The 22,003-nt window shown below is 40.8% G+C and overlaps 1 protein-coding gene across 2 annotated transcripts in view; it reads left to right on the forward strand.

The window, feature by feature from the left end:
* Positions 1-22,003, forward strand: part of APC6 (anaphase promoting complex 6) — a 320,808-nt gene that overhangs the window by 72,679 nt on the left and 226,126 nt on the right. For both annotated transcript variants that reach the window (XM_089431967.1, XM_089431966.1), the window contains exon 4: positions 7,266-7,305. In XM_089431967.1, coding sequence (XP_089288093.1) covers positions 7,266-7,305 — 40 coding nt within the window. The remainder of the gene's footprint in view (positions 1-7,265; positions 7,306-22,003) is intronic.

The raw sequence follows: 22,003 nt of genomic DNA on the forward strand, positions 1-22,003 counted from the left end.
AAGATATTTGTTGATGCTAGCATACCATGCGCGTGGAGCTTGCTTCAACCCATAGAGGGCCTTCTTCAATCTACATACATGAGAATCTCTCCCATATACCTCAAAACCTTGAGGCTTCTCAATATACACCTACTCCTTAGTCACTTTATGGAGGAAAGCGATCTTCACATCCATCTGATGTATCCTCCACCCCATCTTTGAAGCAATGGACATAACTACTCTAATATATGCATATCTGGCGCCAGGTGTGAATGTCTCCTCGTAGTCCACCTCCTCTTTCTTCTTAGAAATTATTAACTAACAGAGCAATGAAATACATAAAATATTGTGGAAACAAAAATACAGAAACACATAAAACAAGAGAGACACATATATATGTGGTTCACCCAATTTGGGCTACGTCCATGATAGTGTTATCGGAACCGAACTGGTTCCGGCAAAACCGGCCGGTCTGACTGGGTTTGGAGGCAAAACCAGTCTGAACTGGAAATGACTGGTTTGGTATCGAACCAACCTATTTCACTGAACCGACCGGTTTTCTGCAAAAATATTGCCTTTTTTTTTAGTTAGTTGGCACACTTCTTACTCTCCCCTAGGCTAGCCTAATATTCAAGCCTATGGCCCTCAACCTAATAATCAAGCCTATGGCCCTAGTATTGCTATGCAATTCATGGTAATGTTAAATTCTTAAAGTAAAAGGATCATTTCATCCTTTTACTTAAATTTTTAACATTACCATGAAATTACTTGAGATGTTTGAGAGTGGTTCCAACCTCATTGGATTTCATATGGAGAAAGTAGAATTTTAGATTTCACTCAAAATCTAGTAGACTTAACAGTTTTTCAAGATTTCAGGATTGGGGGGATTGCAACATTTCCATTGGATTTTGTCATGTACGAGGGTATGGAGCTAGTATTTAATAAAGAGCACCAAGCCCTCTATGTACTTTGATGATAATGGCATTGGTTGCCGAAGTCCTCTACCATGACTCTACTAAAAATGTACCCATCACTGAGACAAAATCTTGACATGACATGCGACGTTTTTTCTATCTTATTTTAATGCCTAAATGGTTATATTGATGGCAAAGACCCCAATATAGGCAATGATTTTGATGATATGTAGGCATTTGTTGTAGCACGATTTTTTTTGGATGCTAGAGGCCATCTAGAGCCTATTTGTTGATGTATTTTCGGTTCAGAGATGGATTGCACTTGATGCTATTTTGGTTATGTGCACCCTTACATGCTATGTAAATGAAAACTTTTGCATATTTGTATATAAATGGTTTGGATTCATATGGATGCACATGAATATATATGTTTTTCTTTAAATATGAATATTTTATGTGTTTTTGGTCAACCGATTTTGTTTTGTTTTGTTTTTACTGGTTCAGGTCCGGTTTTGACTGGTTCCCGGTCCACAAGGTTTTTTGGTTCGGTTCTGATAACATTGGTCCACGGAGAAACAACCAGGCCTTCCTTTTATATTATCCAGCAAAATGAAGAGATACAACCTACAACAGATCCGTCATAATTTCCTTTTTGCTCTCACACAATCTCCTCTCTCTTTCTCGCTCAGAATAATAATACACAACCGCAATACAGTTCCTTCATATAAATCGAGGGTTGCCTTCTAGGGCAAAAAACCCTAAATTAACATAACTTCTATTGTCAGCATCTGTCTAATAAACGACCTAGATTCACTGCAAAATTACAATGTTTTACAAGGCAATTTTTCATCTATTTTTAGCTTCGGGGGTGCTGCCCTCGAACCCTCGGTAGGGGGGTGGGGGGGGGGCTCCAAACATGTAGCCGCCCCCCCTTGGACCCACCAGACAACAATAGTGGCGAGGCAAGTCCCCCCATACCCCCCGTCGGGGATTGGGATCCAAATGCGTCTAAAACAAGACCTCTGAATCAGGAAGATAATCAGGTTCCACATCCAACATTTCTGGGAGAACCCTGTCGCCACGAACCTCACTTAATACTTCTCGATACTGCCATCAACTGCATGTTTGATCTTGTAGATCCTTCGAGAAGTGATCAAAAACTTCCCCTTCGGTCTATGCACCGTTACCACAAATCTAGCAGGCCTTGGAGAGGGAAACCATATGACTAAAAGCTAGACTAGGTGTTAACAATAGGGCAATGGCGCATTGTCATCACAACCAAGGCCTCGTGATCTTTATGGATTTTAACTGATGGGAGGAGTCCAGTTAGGATAGGATCACCTATGAAAAATATTCTAATGTTGAGGTGTAAGGTGATAGGCTAGAATCACTTAAGAAAGACTCAAATTTCAGGTGTTAGGCTTCACTAAGAAGAAATATGCTTTCTAGACAAGACCTGTAAAGGGGAGGAAGAAGACCTAGGGTTTGTTAATTTTACGTGAGTATAAGAATTTCCAATGTTAAGGCAATGAACAAAAAAGGCTTCTTAAGATATACTTCAACAAGGACTAAGCTCATACAACCTTCAAGGAAGCCCTCAAGTTGAGGAATAAGAAGCTAGGGTTTACCTCTTATGACAACACGATTTTATGGAGAAAAATTAAGTGGATGCCCACCATATTTGTAGGTCAAGTAGCCAAGACCCTTCACTTAATGTTTAGACTCTCTAGCCTCCACAAAACCTCTCCCTAAAGATTTCACTCTAAGTCCTAGTTTGATGTCTTAGCCTTAAAAGGGGCAAAATTTTAAGAGAGGAAATTATGAATGAAAAGTAAGAATGATCACCAAAGGACTTGGACTAGTGCCTTGTCCTTTGGGCATATGGAGTCAAGGATGCTCAATATAAGCTAAATTCGTCTCTAAGGAGGCTAAAAAGTTGATGCCCTAGGGATTGATTCCTAAGAACTACCCACTTCTAAGGAAAACGGAATTTGATGGAGGGTTATTAAGAATTCCTCCACTAGGAACATTCATTACATGTTATCAAGGGGGTGCTGGGCCTAAATAGTGGGAGCTTGGGCAAAGATGATGGTGGATCCCTGTCCTGTGTATGTCCATTTAATAGGTTGCTAGGACCTTAACAACATTGCTGATTTCATTGGTAAAATGTCCAACACTCCTTTGGACGTATAATTTACTCCAACGAGTTACCAATTCACCATGGTTAAAGAAAAAATGTCCAACACTCATTTAAGCCTCCAAGGACTCCAACTCTGCTCCTAAGTAATGTGCTCAACTATGCCCACTCTCCCTACATGAACACTATTGCAACTCATGTGCCCCCAAGTCACCTCCATGTCTCCATGCAAAACTCTGAGGTAATGTTGTTTAGGGCTCTATGCCCTCCTCTTGAATGCCCAATTCTCCTTCTCCAATGTAGCATGTTCTCCAAGCAAGCAACTTCCTTCATGTTGTTATTGTGTGGAATCTCAACATGCAAGCACCCAATTGAGGTCACGCAATCACCGAGTAAGCCATCTCCAATGCACAAAATCATTGTAGAACATCCAAGGGTTAATCATTATGTTCCACCAAGTTCCCATGATCGGGGGATGCGGGAATGGGGAGACGCATAGCGGGGGACTTGTGGGAGCACCTTCAAATTTTAGGGGAATTTAGTGGGAATAGGGGACCTCAGGAAACATGGTGTAAACACTTTTGGAGTAAATTCAAAAGCCAACACATCACTATTGTTAGCCTCTCAAATACATGAAGATAACAAACATGGTATCTTATAGTCAATATGAATACATATCGACTATAACATTAATAGGGAGTAGCGGTCAAGCATGATATTTTCTCTGTAGAGGTTGTTCATCATACTTGGAAGGTCAGTTACATGTCTAGGTCTAAGTTTTCATGGAGTCCCTCCTCAATGGTAGTGCAATCATAGCCTCATCTTGCACAAGAAGATTGATGACATGTGATTTCACCGAGTGTTGCAGGAGAGCGACCACTCCTCCACCCCTCCAATTCGCTCCCAAAGCGCGGTTCGAGCGGGAGTGACCCGGGAGCGTGCTGCTGTAAAAAAATTGCTCCCTGGCTTTTTTGCAATTTTTTTTTCACAAAGATGTTCCAAACACAATTGTTTTTCAAAGAAACAAGAGTTTTTGAGTGGGGTAGCCTAATATTCAGGCCTGTGGCCCTAGTATTGATATGCGATTCATGGCAATGTTAGATTCTTAAAGTAAAAGTTTTCATTTTCATCCTTTTACTTAAAGAATTTAACATTACCATGAATTGCATATCAATACTAGGTCCATAGCCCTGAATATTAGGCTGACCCACTCATTTTCATTTTCATCATTTTACTTAAATTTTTAATATTACCGTGAAATGACTTAGGATGTTTGAGAGTGTTTTTGACCTCTTTGGATTTCATATGGAGAGTAGAATTTTAGATTTCACTCAAAATCCAACAAACTTATTAGTTTTTAGGATTTTAGGATTGGGGGGATTGCAATGTTTCCATTGAATTTTGTCATGTACTAGGTTATGGAACTTGTATTTAATCAAGAACACCATGCCCTCCATGTACCTTGATGTTAGTGACATTGGTTGTCGAGCTCCTCTATCATGACCCTACTAAAATGTACCCATCACTCAAACAAAATCTTGACTTGACATGCTACATTGTTTCTATCTTATGTTAATTGCTTAGAGGGTGATATTAATGACAAAGATGCCAAGATAGGCAATGATTTTGATGATATGTAGGTATTTGTTATAGCATGATTTTTTTTGGATGCTAGAGGCCATCTAGAGCCTATTTGTTGATGTCTATGTTGCACGGGTTTGTAAACCCAGGGGTGGGGTTCTCGAACCCGTCCCAGGTTCTCGTCCCCAAGTACCAGATTCGGGTACGAGAGCTTCTGAGAAGAACCCATAAGAACCGGGTTCTTCTATGAAGAATCAGGTTCTCCATTAAAAAAATTGGGTTCTTTTGTCTTGACGGGTACAAAGAACCCCAATGATGGGTACTTGGAACCCCAAAATTGGGTTCTTTGGTGTTCATTTTTTAAAATTGTAATTAATTTAATGGGCTTCCCCAAATATTCCAGGTAGCTAGTTCTTCATCTTGTGAGAGGAATTGGAGTACTTATGCCTTTATTCATTTAGTAAAGAGAAATAGGTTGGGCTCAAAGATGGCAAAGAACTTAGTGTACATTCTTAGCATAGTTCGTCTCATATGTCGAAAAGATCCTTGGTACAAGGAGGGTCCTCTCAAGAGATAGGACCGATACATAGATGATGCTATGTGTGTGGACGAGGAGATACAACCAGATGTCCTTATTGAGCTACTTCTAGTTGCTATGGATGAGCAGGAGCCTCAAGATGCAAGTGATTCCTACCTGGAGAGTATGCTAACTAAAGATTTGAGTGATGCTGATGACATGGATGTGGATGACATGGATTGAGGAAGCCATTGTTCACTATTACCTATTTTTATTTTACTATTTTAAAATTTCCTAGTTCATGTTTGGAGATGCCTTAAGGCAAATTTCGAATGTAGTATGACAATGGACATATATCATGATTCTTATTAATATGTGAACTCCAATTTGCACTTGATATCAAATTAGAAATTTTGAAATTTCAATGTGAATGTTGAATGTTCAATGATGTGCATGTTTAAATCTTTAAAGTTCAAATCATAAATAATTTAGTTTTCTTGTTTAAAGTTAAAAAATATACAAATTCATAGATATTATAATTTGTAAAATATAATATTTATATATTATATATATAAATTATAATATACACCCGAAGAATCCACGCACCCTGTTTCAAAAAATGACGTACCTATCCCTGTTCCTGAACCTACGTTTCCTGGCAACATAGGTTGATTTGTTTTCGGTTCAAAGATGGCTTGCACTTGATGCTATTTTGGTTATGTGCACCCTTCCATGCTATATAAATGAGAACTTGTAACTTGTGGACATGTGGTTGATGAAGATTATAACTTCTAGATGATTGATGTTATATGGTTTAATCCATGTTTTTATGCTTTTTATCTAATTCATCATTGTACATGCTTTTGTTGAAATATAAGCATCAAAATGTATTATATAAAAATTTGCTCCGGACCTGGGAGCTTTTGAAAATGCTGCTCCCCACTCCTGCTTCCAAGCAGCCTTGATTTCACCTGTGACCATACAGCAATGGGTGCAAGATTAATATTAATAGTTGCTCAGAGCCTTTTACCTGATAAGGGTAATACATAGGGTGTATGAAGACAATTCAGACCTCCTACATTAGCCTTGTTGGATTTGGATTACCCTCCATAGGGAATGCACAGATAATGCAAAATGATAAGTAATAATAACTGATAATAAATGCATAGGGCAAAGCCTAGTCTGGTTATAATGTTAATAATATAAAAGTACAAAGGTGTCCATGTGCACTGGTTGACCTTGCTATGATTGAATAATCTCTATAACAATGATCATCATAATGCATCCTGAAAATTTCTTCTATCAGATATACTGCAAATTTCCATGCGATAGTAAATCTCTCTACCTTTAATGTTCTGGTGCCACCATTGGCATATTGCAATTTTCAATCTTAACGTCATAAATGGTAAGGAACAATGCGACATTGTCAAAATCCTATGAAAGGTCAGTTTTGGTCAAAGAACGATATTAGTTCCACTACAAAGAAAATTGGGGATGGATGCATTAAAAAGATTCCCAAACTCCTGCTGATACATAGTCACCCTTAATAATGTAATCTGTTGCTTTCATGGACTATTTTTGTACATAATTTTATTATATATGCTGGTCATCAGGGCTGATTGCAGACTGTTGGACATATAGAAGGAAAAACCAGCAAAAACAGACCAAAATTTGAAGAATATCATGGTTTACCTCCCAACTGTGCCACTGCACCTTCAAGTTTGGCTGCAGCCTGCAACATGAGTCAAATCCTATTTCTACTGTGTAATAAATTAGCATCAATGGTTAATAGTAGAATGATGAGAAGTGCGTGAAAATAAAAGTCTATTGCTCTTTGGTAACACCTAAGGTCATCTCCATCCATGTTCATAAATATACTATAATTCCAATTTTCTACATGTCCCTATTTAACAAGCCCTTTGTATTGAGGCATTGCCCATATCTTTAATCACCCTAGTTTGCAATGCAGTGTCAATATGAAAGTGCTTCTAATACTCAGTATTCATTTTCTTATCAAAATGGTTGATAGTTGTTATTCTTGTTCTTATAAGTTTGTTTTCCCTGTTTACAATTATCATCGCCCTGCTTTCATATTCATCTATCCGTTCCTAACTAATTTTATTCCGATATCTTTCAGGTATAAAGCTGCTATCAAGGCAGATCCTTACTGCTACGAGGTGCAGATCTGTTGCTTCTGCTTCTTCATCAATAATATTGATATTGGATTTTTACCGACATTTGACTGCAGTGAAAATGTGGATTTGATATTGAAGCGAATCTGTTCTGCATTTGTTTACTTCACTTATCTTATTCTCCTGGAAATGTTTTCTTTGAAATGAGTGCATCTTATATAACATTCAAAATGACAACATTATCTCAGAGATATCATTAAGTGGTTTTACAACATTGAAATTGGAACCCTCTCCCAAAGTAGGAAAGTAGTTTTGGCATGTCTGCCTAAGCATCAAACTCAAGAAAATATACATTTCCTAAACGATCTCGCTATAGCTGAAGATTGTGCAGCTCATTTAGCTTTAAATACCCATAGCACTTCTAGGTGGAATTAAACCACTTCCTCCTTAAAGGTTGCCTTGCATCTTCTGGTCTAGAGAAAATTACTCCTTATCAGTCAGACATTGCTTCATATCTCTCCACCACATTGCCTGATTGTCTTCACATCCCCATAGAATCACACCTTCTGGCTAAGAGGTCCGCCAACCAGGGGGACTGGATAGTCCAATGAGATCCGTAAACACCATGTCCAAGACAATCTACATCCCCGAAAGACATGTTTGATTGTTTCCTCGTTTTGCCATATTAAATTGGTTCTAGCAGCTAACCTTGATTTATGAAGTGTAGCTTTGGCTGCTAGGCTTTGATTGATTACCATCCAAACAATGTCTTAGGAGTTAAAGATGCTCTTGCTTTCCATATATCATAGCACCATTTAGTTTGGTTGTCCTGCGTATCTTGGATCCCTAATCTTTTGTTGATTTGTCTGCAATATGTAAGGTAAACCTTACATTCTTTTCCCGTTTCTTTTTCTTATAAATGATGAAGATTTATAACATCTTCATCTCCAACATTTGCTAGTAGGACTTGTTACCGATCTTTTTAGCATGGTTGCTAAGGTCCCAATAACTTTGCTAGAGGGGCACACACAGGGCAGGGACGTCTTGTACCTTGGCTCAAACCCTTGCTATTTAGGCTGAACACCCCCTAAAAAACCAAGGGAGGAGTTCCTAAATACCCCCCAACAACTTTAGTTTTTGTCCAGTGCCTTATATGGAGTCAATGGGGTGGAGGTGTTCTTGATCTGTCTCCTGTCATGCATAAAATAATGCTAAGAAAAAGAATACATATTTCTAAGTTCTAACATCAGATGTCAGTAGAAAAAATAACTCAAATATATGGCATGTGACCTATGGATTTTGGTTTACTAAATTTATCCTAACCAAATATGTAATTATTTATCAGTTTTGATGCCTGGTTAAGAAGTTATAGGTGAAAACAACTTGCTATTTAGTATGACAGACTATAAAGTCCGCATAAAACATATAGGGACAACAACCTATTTTATTTTATCAACCAATCCATTGTGAAAAACACCTCTGGGGAATTATCTTAAAGTGCGGGCTAGCTAGAGGGTGATTATAAAGTCTTTGGGGTCTCCCCTCTTATATTTTGACTGAAAATGCAATTTCTAAGTAGCTAGAAATTGATTTTCAGATCTCTGGATTATGTTTATTTACGGTAAGAAATTCCAGAAATTTCTTTAATTATTTTAACAACGGGAAAATGAAATAAACTAGACTTTTTGGCAATAAATGTGACTATAAATCAATGTAGAGCTGAAAATATCAAGTTTTAATATAAGGTACTTCATGTAGGCCTGTAGAACTTGTCTCTGGTGGCTGGAAAACACAAGTCTAGCAATGAAAATCCCTCATAACTTGCAGATTTGCAACCAGAAGACTAGAGACAAGTGTAAAATGGAGGAAATAGGAACTTGTATCAACATGGGGGTTAAATCTGACAGTTTTGCTATTTTTTCCCCGGTGAATAAATTGCTGAAAATTGATATGTGAATAAAAACCAACATGTAAATCCTACCGTAACTGTAGAGAATAAAAATATATTTTTAAGAATTTTTGTATGTTGAAATTATACGTCTGCCTTGGAGCGTCACCTCTTGCTGGAGTGTGAAGTAGATGTCCCTTTAAGTCATTATGCCTGATTCTTGTAAAGGGAGTGGGCTTGGTCCTTTCAGAAATCGCCCCCATTATTGCTTAATTCACCCTGCAAACTTTCCACCCTCCTTAGGAACAACCTCCTCTTGTGGCATCTCCTATTGATTTTTGGTAGCATCGGATGTGCTCTAGCCATGAAAATTGGTGGAGAGGCTAAGGCACATGAGATCTCCAAAACCCAAAAATCGTTTGGGGAAATTCCACCCGGATGGAGAGAGATTAAAATAATTAATATTTTTAATGGGGTTCCTAAGTTTAAACTTAAAAAAATTTAAATATTAATGTATATTAATATAATATGGGCGAGAAAGTTCTAAATAACGAGGATCAAGCCAGATCTAATCTTAGCCGTTGATTAGGGACTTAATCTCGGCTGTTGAATTGTCAATAGGAAAAGTATAAAAGGAGGCTTGAGGGTCAGTTGAAGATACACCAAGTTGATTAGTCAATTTGATTTTCTGGGGTAGGGTTTGCTGAGAAATCGAGTTAGTGATCTGTTGCAGCGAGGGGTAGTTCGACAGGAGGCCGAGAGTACATATAAGAGAGGCAGAGAAAGTGCCAAAGAGGCAGCGTAGAGCCTAGGAAGGCTGACGAGAGGCAGCTTGGGCTGACGCAGAGGTGACTGAGTTGACGCAGAGGCTTAGAGGGCCAACGCAGAGGACACAGGAGGTCGAGAAACTGACGCAGGTAGACGTAGAGGCTAGCAGAGCTGACGTCGGGCTAAAAGAGCTATGCTGTGGTGTTCCTTTGGGGCAGACTGAGAGTTGAGAGGTAGATGCAGAGCCATAGAGGGTGACGCAGTTCCAGAAGTTAGCTTGGAGCAGCGTTCGCTGTCCTGGTAAATGAACAGTCAAAGTCACTGTGGGGTCAATCATCTCGACGCTGAATTAGCCCGAATATCTGTCTTTGGAGCAAGGTACTTCTGCCAAGGAAAATCTTTGGAGGGTGAACCATTTCTGGCACCCTAGTTGTATTCATAAATCTGCGTAATAATAAAACCCTCATATCTGCTGCACTGGATTTCCCGCATTGGATTTTTCCGGGGACAATTGTCCAAAAATAATGGTGTCCCTTGTGTTGTCTCAGTTTATTTCATTTGTTGATCTGTATATTTGTGAAGGCTGTTGTTGTGTCTATTTCGATGTTTATATTATTAAATAACTTGTTAATGTAAAGAACAAGTAGGAGATAATAAACCAGATATAACAGTAGGGGTTTCTGATGTGTTAGATTCAGAAATTTCCACATGGTATCAGAGCGATTGCAGATCACAAGATGACTGAAGACACCAACAAAAATCTGAAATTTGTAGTAGAAGCAACTGTCCCGAAAGACAGCGCTGTTCCAGAGCAGAAGCAGCAAGAGAAGTGACGCAGAGCCTGTGTCATCATTTAGAGCTAGGGAAGGGCCAGTGCAGAGGTAGAGAGAGACAAAAAGGCTCACGAAGAGCCACGTCATCCTGCTTAGCTAGGTATGATGGATGCAGTTGGCTAGAGGGGCAGATTTAGCCTTTGCCGGGATTGCGCAGAGCCTGAAAGGCTCAGTTTCTTCAGTTGCGGGGGCTTGGGGAGCTGTGGGTAGATTGTGATTTGAGGAGCCGGTGGGACTTTGTTACTGTCAATACAAAATAGTGTCTAAGGAGACGAAACCAAGCTAGAGGGAGTCACTACCTTGTTGGATTTCTAGCCAAGGAATCCAGATCCGAGTTGCAGTTGTAAGGAGGATTGGAGAGGAGCGGTTCGACAACTGGCTTGAGGATTTCTAGGAGGGAAATCAGGACTTGGAGGGAGATTTCTAGAAGGGGAGTTGAAACTCACAGGGAGTCCAGAAGAGGAGCTGAAATGGCAGTGAACAGACTGAGGGATCAGGACAAGTTGGACGGGGCTTCCAACTTTGTCATTTGGAAGGCCAGGATCCTGGCAGTCCTGGATCAACATCGCATCAAGGACTTTGCCTTGAAAGTAGTGGCTCTCCCAGTTGACCCAGTTGAGAATGAGAAGTATGAGGATGCAATGGTGAGGGCAAAGTGCATGATCCTAGACGGGGTCAAAGATCATGTCATAGCACATATTGCTGAGAAAAACACAACAAAGGAGATGTGGGACACCCTGACCACCTTATACCAGGGCTCTTCCGCACAGCGGAAGATGCTATTGGAGAATCAGTTGAGGTCATATTAGATGCAGAAGGGAGAGCAGATAGATCCATTCCTTCTTAGGTTGCAGGAGATTCACGACCAACTTACTTCTGTGGGGTCTATACCGGATCCAGAGTTTATGGTCAGGATTGTGGAAATTTCTAGACTGAAATTTTACTACTGCAACAACTGATTTATTTCACCTACTTATTATTCACAATAAGTTATTTACGAAATCCCTTCAACAAATATTAAAATAAATTCTACTGCAATTATCACACAATTACCCAGAGAAAAAAAAATACATGCACAAGGACCAATCACATCAACATAGTTATTTATGGACAATTGTCGCCAGAAAAACCCAATGCGGGAAAAATAGTGCAACAGATGAGGGCTTTATTAATCTTCAGCATCAATTACTTTTACAAGGAAGGGTTTTTCAAAGAAACTAAAAGAAAACACTCGAGACTTTCCCTTTGAGACCTTCTGACACTTAGGAGACCCTGCTCCCACTTTTGCGTGGCCTAGCGTGACTCTGAGTGGCTTTGCGTCCCTTTGCGTCTCTCCTCTGGACTGCATCTCTCTCTGCGCTGTCTCCCACTGTACCTGCGTCACCTCCTTCTCAGTCACTGCTTGCTGCTGATGCCCTCCTCTTCCTCCACCTTGCAACTCTCCCTCTAAAATTGATCTCCTCTCTCTGAGAATCGATTTTCCTTGAGATACTAAGTATCTGCCAGTGTGTCTCCAAATAATCCTCAAGTATTCTCTTATACTTTTCCTGTTGACGAATCAAGGGCCGAGATCAAGTTCCTAATCAACGAATAAGATTAAAACAGACTTGATCCTCGTCTCTTAGAAGCTTCTCACCCTTATCTTTATTAATACCCATTAATATTTTTATTTTCCTAAGTTTAAACTTTGAAACCCATTAAAAATATTAATTATTTTAATAACTCCACATCCAGGTGAAATTTCTCAAAACGATTTTTGGGTCTTAGATTTCATGTGCCTTAGCCTTTCCTCCAAATTTCAAGGCTAGAGCACATTCGCTGCTATCAAAATCAACACTCCCTCTTAGTAAGGAATGTGCTCTAGCAATGTTTCACTATAGAAACATCACACTGATCTTCCGCATCAGTACCTGTGTTGATGCTTGGCCTGCTGCCTCACATCCCCTGCACTGTTGCCCATGACACTGCCACTGCCACTGCTGCACTTGTACTGCAACTCCCTCTCAACATGCTGCATCATGCTGCCCATAGTACTGCCACCGTTAACTGCTGCATTGCAACTCTTAACACTTATCCATTTCTGCTACTGAAATGGATTCTTTACCATCCCCATCTTCTCCCTGAAATAAACGAACTTTATTCTTCCTAAAGCCTTGGTGAGGATGTGTGCCACCTGTTCTCCTATAGGAGTGTATCTCAACTGTACTGCTCCTCGTTGGAAACAGTCTCTGACAAAGTGACAATTGATATCAATGTGTTTCGACCGATCTTGAAATACTCGATTCTTAGAGAGCTTGACGCAACTCTGATTATCACACATGATTCTGGTCGCTTCTATCCTTATCCTAAATAGATTCACAAGCAATTTCCTAAGCAATATGGCTTCACACGAAGCTGTGCTAGCTACCATATATTCTGCTTCAACTGAGCTTAGAGCCACAAATTTCTGTTTCCTACTGCACCAGGAGGTCATTCCTGATCCAATGTTGAGACAGTACCCAGTTGTACTTTTCTGATCTACTGAACTTCCAGGCCAATCTGCGTCAGTGAACCCTCTCAGCCTGATGTCATTGTCGCTGGTGTATAATAGCCCATGCTCGACTGTTCCTTGTATATACCTGAGAACATGTTTGGTTGCTGCCTAGTGCACCCTCTTAGGTTCCACCATGAATTGACTGAGGGTGTTGACAACGTAACAAATGTCTGGCTTGGTATTGACCAGATACATCAGGGACCCTATAAGCTGTCTGTACAAGGTGGGATCAACGTTTTTATCTTCTGATGCATTAATCTTCTTCCAGTTGGTGATCATTGGAGTAGCCATAGGTCTACAGTCCTGCATCCTGAATCTCTTCAAGATTTCTGTAGCATATCTCCCTTGTCCAAGGAAGATGTCACCCTTCTGCTGCCAAATTTCCAACACCAGGAAACAATGCGTCTGTCCCAAATCCTTCATGTCGAATTCTGTGGCTAGGTTCTTCTTGCAGTCTTTGATGAGCTTGGATGATCCTGTCAGGAAGTGATCATCCACATGTAACACTCGGATTAGAGGCTCATTCTCCATGACCAGATAGTAGAGATTAGGATCAGCATCACTCTTGACGAACCCCATCTTTAGCAAGTAGCCATCAATTCGACTGTACGATGCCCTAGGTGCCTGTTTAAGCCCATACAAGGCTTTCTTTAATCTGCATAAATGAGATTTCTTCTCACGTGTCTCAAAACCTTATGGCAGTTCAATGTATACTTCCTCTTCTATTACTGTTGATTTGTGGTAGCATCGGATGTGCTCTAGCCATGAAAATTGGTGGAAAGGCTAAAGCACATGAGATCTCCAAGACCCATAAATGGTTTGGGCAGATTCTAACTTGTTTGGGAGATATTAAAATAATTAATATTTTTAATGGAGTTCCCAAGTCTAAACTTGGGAAAAATAAAATATTAATGGGTATTAATATAAAACTGGGTTAGAAGGTTCCAAAAGACATGGATCAAGACAAATCTAATCTTAGTCGTTGATTAGAGATTTAATCTCGGCTGTTGAAGGACCAATAGGAAAAGTATAAGAGGAGGTTTGAGGGTCAGTTGGAGAACACACCAGAGTGATCAGTCATTCGATTTTCTATAGAGGGGTTTGCTAAGAGAAATTGAACCAGTGATCAACAACGAGGGGCAGTGAGTATTGGATAGAGAGGCAGAGATAGTGCTGGGAGACCAGCGCAGAGGTAGAGAGGCAGACGCAAAAGCCAGAGCAGGCCACGTAGAGGCTTGCTGAGACAACGCAGAGGCTAGAGGGCCTGCGTCATCCACGTAGAGGGTAGCAGGAGTAATGCAGAAGGCTGTAGAGGCTACACAGTGCCTCAGAGGGCTGACACAAAGGGTTTTGAGCCTAACGCAGAGGCCAGGAGGGTTGACACAGTGGTTCAGTTGTGTTGGAGAGGGTTTCGTGGGGCAAATTTTTTGAATATTTGCTTCCAAATAGAGAGGTATTACTGCCGGTTATTTTTCTCTATCGGGTGAGCCAGTTTGGCACCCAGTTGTACTCAAGGATATACTGCATAATAAATAAACCCTCGGAATTGCTGCATCGGTTTTCCCAAGTTGGGTTTTTCCGGGAACGAGTTGTCCAAAAATAACGGTTTCACTAGTGTGTTTGCTATTCTTTCAGCTGTTGATCTGTAGATGGTTGAGACCGTATTGTGTTTATTTCGATGTTTATATGTTTAAATAACTTGTTCGTATTTAACAAGTAGGAGAAATAAACCAGAAAGAATACAGATAAAATTTCTAACGGATAGACTTAGAAATTTCAACAATTACCCCGTTCAAGAATGCCGTCTTGACATCCATCTGATGAATTTCCCACCGCATCTGTGCTGCAAGAGATATCACGGTTCTAATAGAAGTATACTGGCTACTGGGGCGAAGGTTTCTTCGTAGTCTATCCCTTCCTTCTGAGCATACCCCTTAGCCACAAACTTGGCTTTGTATTTCTCTACACTGCTGTTTGCAACGTACTTGACCTTGTAGATCCATCTCGAACCTACCACTGATCTGTCATGAGGCCCAGGTACCACTTGCCAGACATCATTGACCATTATAGAGCTGTATTCCTCCACCATCGCATCCGCCCATACTTGATGCTAAACGACCTCCTGAAAACTAGAAGGTTCCCCAACCTGAGTTACTAAGGCCTGTTATCTGGCTGGCTGTCCTTGCTCCCTTTTACTATTCCTGGGTGCACCAATAAAGTCTTCTACATCCCGTAGAATCTGTCGGAGTTCTCGGCTTGTTTTTCTACTAGTAGTAGTTACATCTATTAGCTCTTCCTCTTCTTGAGATTCCTCCTGTTCTGAAGCTTTGTCTTCAGGAGAATTCTTGGTACTAGTTTCCGTTGGTTAAAGTGGTTTGATCAACGACTCGTCTTTCGACTGCTCCTTGGAAGTCATTTCTCGAGATTTCTTGAAAGCTCTATCCTCTAGGAACTTTAAATCCCGCCGAACTACTACCTTCCTACTCCCTGGAAGACAGAATCTATATGCCTTAGCATTCTTGCTATATCCCACAAGATATCCTTTCTCAACAGTTTGATCTAATTTCTTCCTCTTCTCCTCGGGTATACAGCAATACGCTTAACTCCCAAATATCCTGAAATGACTGACTTTAGGTGTCTTCCTGGTGAAGACCTTCTCCAGAGTGATTTTGCCCAATGCCTTGTGAGGAGCCCTGTTCTGGACATAAACTGTCGTGCTGCATGCTTCTGCCCACAGGAATTTAGGCATATCTTGATCATACAACATTGCCCTAACTGCTTCCATAGTCCTATTTTTCCTTTTTGCTACTCCATTATGCTCCTGATTGTAGGGAGATGTCCACTCTCTTCTGATGCCTTCCTTAGCGCAAAAATCAGTGAAGTCCTTGTTAACATACTCTCCACCATTGCCCGAGCACAACACTTTTATCTTCTTTCCTATCAGATTCTCCACTAGAGCCTTGAACTCTTTGAATTGATCGAAAACCTCATCCTTGGTTTTCAGAAAGTAGATCCAAGGCTTCTTGGAATCGTCATCGATGAAGGTGATGAAGTATTTGGCACCACTAAGAGCTTTTGTGGACATCAGTTCGTAGATGTCTGAGTGTATCAATCCTAGCACACTCTTAGCCCTATTGCTACTATTGGAAAACGCTGCTTTGGCATACTTGCCAAGAGCGCATCTTCTGCATACATCATCTCGTTCAGTATTAAGATCTGGAACTCCTGATACAGTTTTCCTAAGAATTCTCAGAGCCCCATGGTGTAAGTGTCCCATCCTTCTGTGCCATAGTTCATTCAAATTTGTCTCCATTACTGCGTATAAGTGCCATTGGTGATTCTAGCTACAACCTGTACAACCTATTACTTCTGATTCCAACTTGGGCCTTCTTTTTCCAACTCGGGTGTTTGACATATACTTTCTCCTTAATGAAGAAAACGTCATAGCCCTTGTTTTGAAGTTGAGATACGGAAAGTAAGTTCATCCCCAATCCTTGCACATGCAACACATTGGTTGCTCAAAGCTGCTCTCTTGCTTCGGTTGAAAAGCTATACTACCTCTTCCTACTGGAGTACACTTTGCCTTATTCCCCATGGTGATCTAAAAATTCATTCTTTCTTCCTGATAATCTGAAAAACATTCTCGGATACCTATCATATGTCAGGAAGCTCCATTGTCTATATACCAAACCTCCGAGGAGGCAGAGCTTGCTAAGCAAGGGACTTCTTCTTCCAATCTGGAAGCTAACATAGAATAATCATAATTTATGTCCCTTGTGTATTCTTCTGGAACTTTGAGCGAGGCCCCTTGAGTGGATGCCTTTGCATCATGCTCTTGACCCATACTCGATTTTCCTCTTGTTGACGGATCTTTGCTCTGATACCATGTGAAAATTTCTAGACTGAAATTCTACTACTGCAGCAACTAATTTGTTTCCTTGAAGTGCCTTTCTTCCGCATAGTCAACTTCAGTCAAACTAGCCTTCCAGTAGCAACATCTTCTCCTTTGACCTTTTTTTTGGACTTGCAATTTCTTGACTTCAACTCGGCCCTACAGCAGAAACCGTAGGCCATTCGTGTGAGAGAGAATTATGGAGGAAATGCCCTTCTTTCTTCACTTGGTGAGAGACTTCTTTAGCAATTTGGCCTTCCAGATGACCCCTTTTCTACTTGAGTTTGGACTTCTTTGGTGATTGAAGTATTCGGTCTTTCTGCAGTAGTGGGAGTCCTAATATCCTCGCATGTGTGAACAAAATTGGCCCAAAACAAACCTGAAATTACTTTGCTGTTCCTTCGATCTTGATCTCCTTCTCTTTGCTTGGATATGAGGCTACTTTTTGTCCCTTGATCAAACTTTCTTGAGCTTTTTTGTGAGTATCCTTCAAATGAGGTCGATGGCTCTATATATAGGCTTCTTGATACATCCTTCTAGGCCAACTTGTTGCTCCATGAGGTCAACTTGATGCTTGTATGTTTGACATGGTCTTGGAGGGTCTTTTGACTCTAATTTGACTCAAATAATTTTTCTTACAATATGTAACATGCCCAAATGGGTCATTCATACATGACAATGACTCAATGACTTTATGAAAATCCTAGAAGCACTCAATGGGTGCTTTTACCTATAAAAGTAAATTCTCTTGAGCATGAAACCCATGCCTCAAGGCTCACGGTATTAAAATTATTTCTCTTTTCATTAAATACATGAAATCATGATTACATCTGTCATTATGAACACCGAACCTAGTTACATATTTCAACACTCCCTCTTAACTAGGGAGGTATTCATAATCCATACAGGGTACTTGGACATTATCAATCTGAAGAATTCTCATAAGAAGAGTCAGATTGGTAATCCATTTGTATAGCATCATTTCATCCAACATTGTCACATAGCGAGGCCTTGACTAATAACTCTATCTCTCCACAAGGTTAGAGCACTATGCTGGCGAGACCAATGATTTATAGACACATTCATCATTTTCTCTCAAGGAACATACCCCACCCAGGTTCTCTTAGGGTATGTCCTTCCAGGACTATTCTTATCTTGGACCCCTAGTCAAAGAATATCGATCCTCTATGACTACTCTTATCTTGGATACCCTACCACATCCTCAACGAGTATCAGATACCAAATGCTTACCCAATCCTCCATTCTTTCTTTCCAAAGTGAAGATAGGAATGATGTGTGAAAATTCCATAAGAGGAATCCCTACTGCAACAAACTGATGTTACTTCTCCTACTTGTTAATCCATACGAGTTGTTTACTGTGTTCTACTGTAAATATCGAAGTAAATACTACTGCAACCTTCACTTAATTAAATTACAAGCGGAAACAAGATACCGAGCAAGAAAGAAAATACAACACAACGGACACCGTTATTTTTGGACAAATGTCCTCGGAAAAATCCAATGCCGGAAAACTGGTGCAACAACTCTGAGGGTTTATTATTATTAAGCAGTAGCAAATTTTGAATACATCTCTGAATACCTCACAGGGTTATTCAGTTACAGGGAGAAATATTGGCAGAAAGATTTGTGAGATTACCTCACACAATCACTAAGAAAATCCCGGCTGATATGGATACTGAATGACTGGCCTCTAGGTCTGAACTGTGCAATCCTTACGTAGGCTTTGCGTCAACCTCTCTAGGCTTTGCATCAATCAGTTTGCTGATCGATTTGTTGCCGGGAGTCTCTGCTCTTAGCCTCCCAGTGTCACGCCTCGGCTCCCGTCTTCTGAAACTGACTCTCCTCTGCAGAATCTCAGACTCTCTCACCCTCTGCGCTGCCTCTGCATTGCCCTTCGTGGCCTTGCGTTAGCCTCTACGTTTGGGCTACTAGATCACTCTCTGCTTCTCTTTGCTAATGATTCTCCGATTGAGAAAATCTCTCTTTGGAAGCTATCCCTGCCCCTCAACTGCAAGAAATATCCTGAATCAAATTTTCCTCCTGAGAACTTCTCACTTCAGAAAATCGATTTCTTGATCTCTCTTGGTGTATATTCCAAATGACCCTCGTACCCCTTCTTATATCTTCTTGTTGGACAACCAACGACCTAGATTAACTCCTAATCGAAGGCTCTGATTGTTTTGGCTTGATCTCCGTCTTCTTCTAGGAGTTACACCCACAATTAGATTAATACCCATTAATATTTTAATTTCCCTAAGTTTAGACTTAGGAACTCCATTAAAAATATTAATTATTTTAAATATAAATGTTTCCGGGTGGAATTTCCCAAAACACTTTCTGGGTTCTTTGGAATATATGTGCACAAGCCTCCTTGCAAAATTTGAGGCTTATAGCACATCCGATGCTATCCCAAATCAACACTCTCTCTTAGTGAGGAATGTGCTATAGAAATATATTGCTGCTGCATATTGCTCTGACTCTGAAGCATTGTCCTCTGCGTTGCTGATGTCTGACATGTTGTCCACCAACTATTGCATTGCTGCAACTGTACTGCTGCCTTTGACAATGCCACTGCTAATGCTACATCTCTACTACAACTCCCTCTCAAATGCTGCATCTGCTACGCTGCTAGCACTGCCACTGCTAACATTGCATCCATACTGCAACTTAGTTGCTGAGAGAAGCAACTGAAAAACATCCAAAATTACTGAACTAACTGTGTTCAATATGATACCACGTGAATGCTGGAACTGACCGCTGCTAGGCTCTGCGTTGACCCTCTGAATCTACTGCGCTGATGTTGACCTATGCTCTGTGTCATCTGCACTGTTGTCAACTTTGCTTTGCACTGCTCAGACTCTGGTGCTCCTAGCCATTACAATTGTCTCCCTGACACTCCTCGACACCATCCGACATAGTCCATCCTACTACTGCAAAACTGGGCTCTCGTAGCAAGGTATTGATCCAAGAGGTGGACTCCTCAAGGATCCTGCCCATCTATAACTTTTGAACTACAACTCCAAATCAGCCCACCTCCATCCCGGAGGTATCTCGACTGTCATGGCGAACTCCTCCTCTTTGATCTTTTCGGGTGCAACCTTACAATCATGTTTCTCATCCTTGTCCTTTTTCTTGAGAGGACACTGAGATGCATAGTGGCCCATCTCGCCACATCTGAAACACTTCACCTTCGAGACGTCCTTCTTACGTGTCCACTGCTCCTATTGTCCCTTCGATGCAAAGGGCTACATTATCATCCTCCTCCTTGGGTTTCAACCCATTGCTGCTGCTGCTTTCGTCAAGTTTGACCTTGACTAGGTCTCTCCTCAACTCTTGTTTTAGAGTTGCCCACATCTCATCCCAATTAGGCAATGCTTCTCTCCCCAGGATACTCTGGACAAAGAATTGCCACTCGTCTGAGATACAATTGAGGGCAAGTCTAACTAACTCTGAATCCTGAGGTGTATGCCTCGCAGCGGACAACTCATCACGGGTTTCCTTCAACTTTGTGAGGAATGGATCCACACACTCTCCCTTCTGCATATGAGCAGATCACAGCTTCTGCTCCAAGTACATCTTCTGCTGCTTGGAAGATCCCTGATATAACGTGGCCAAGGCATCCCACATCTCCTTAGAAGTTGCTCTGCTAGCAACGTGACACACTACATGATCCTTGACTCTGTCCAAGATCATCCTCTTGGCCTTTGCCATCTCAGCCTTGTACTTTTTCAGTGGATTTGCATTCGCAGGTTCAGCCACAACGTTGTCGACGTAATTCTTGAGGGCATGCTCATCTAGAAGGAAAGACATTCTAGCCTTCTAGATGGTGTAGTTCGATGCTCCGTCCAACCTGTCCTAATCCCTCAAGCCATTGGTTGCGATATCTGCCAAATATGTCAAACATCTCCCTTATGCTTCTCACTGTTGTTGCTCAGCCAATGAGAAAACAGACTTCTCGGCAGGAAGTCTGCGGAGGAAAAGTTCCCTCAAGGTGCTTTTCTTCCTTCTTCTGATGTTTTTTCAGCCCAACAAACAGCCTGCGGAAAATCTGCATCCCACCAACTCTCTCACACTGAGGCTTCAACGCTGCTCCCTCTGCCTCGACAAAAAATCGAATTGGAAGTTCTTCTCTCTATCGACTCACTCGAAGAGACACTGCCTCGAAAATCTGCGTCCCGGCTTGGAACTGTGTCAACCCTCTAGTAGGTTTCGAATTGCTGCCTCCTGCAACTTTTTTGAACTCCCTTCTTCTGCTCAGCGCTGGATCTACCGACTCTGCTCTTCTTGCTTCACCTGCACCTCTAATACCATGTTGAAAATTCCACAAGAGGAACCCCTACTTCAACAAATTGATGTTACTTCTCTTACTTGTTAGTCCATACAAGTTGTTTACTGTGTTGTAAATATCGAAGTAAATACTACTGTTGAAATTTGATGACTAAAAAAGTTTCCTGCAATCCCAACCCGGTTTTAATTTCACCTTATCACTCCCATTCAGTGAAATTCCCTTTCCCATAAATGTACATTCAACATATAGAATTCTGGAAATGAAATTTTCAGATTAAAATACATGGGATTGTCAACACATGCGGAAAATAAATATGGACATAAATAGTCCAACAACACATAAAAATACACAGATTTTTGGTCAACTTAGACCCAGGCAAAACCCCTTCAATCTTCTCCGAGGAAACCCTGTTAGAGAGCTCTTCAAATTTATTTATCTTTCAAGTTTAGGGAAAATACATTTGTAGACAAAACAAAACAGCAAAATACAACTGATCTCTTCAGCCAAAAACTCCTTGAAA

This window comes from Pinus tabuliformis, chromosome 5_1 (assembly GCF_031772625.1).
Source record: "Pinus tabuliformis cultivar Carrire ecotype Pingquan chromosome 5_1, CPIR1, whole genome shotgun sequence".
NCBI lineage: Eukaryota > Viridiplantae > Streptophyta > Pinopsida > Pinales > Pinaceae > Pinus > Pinus tabuliformis.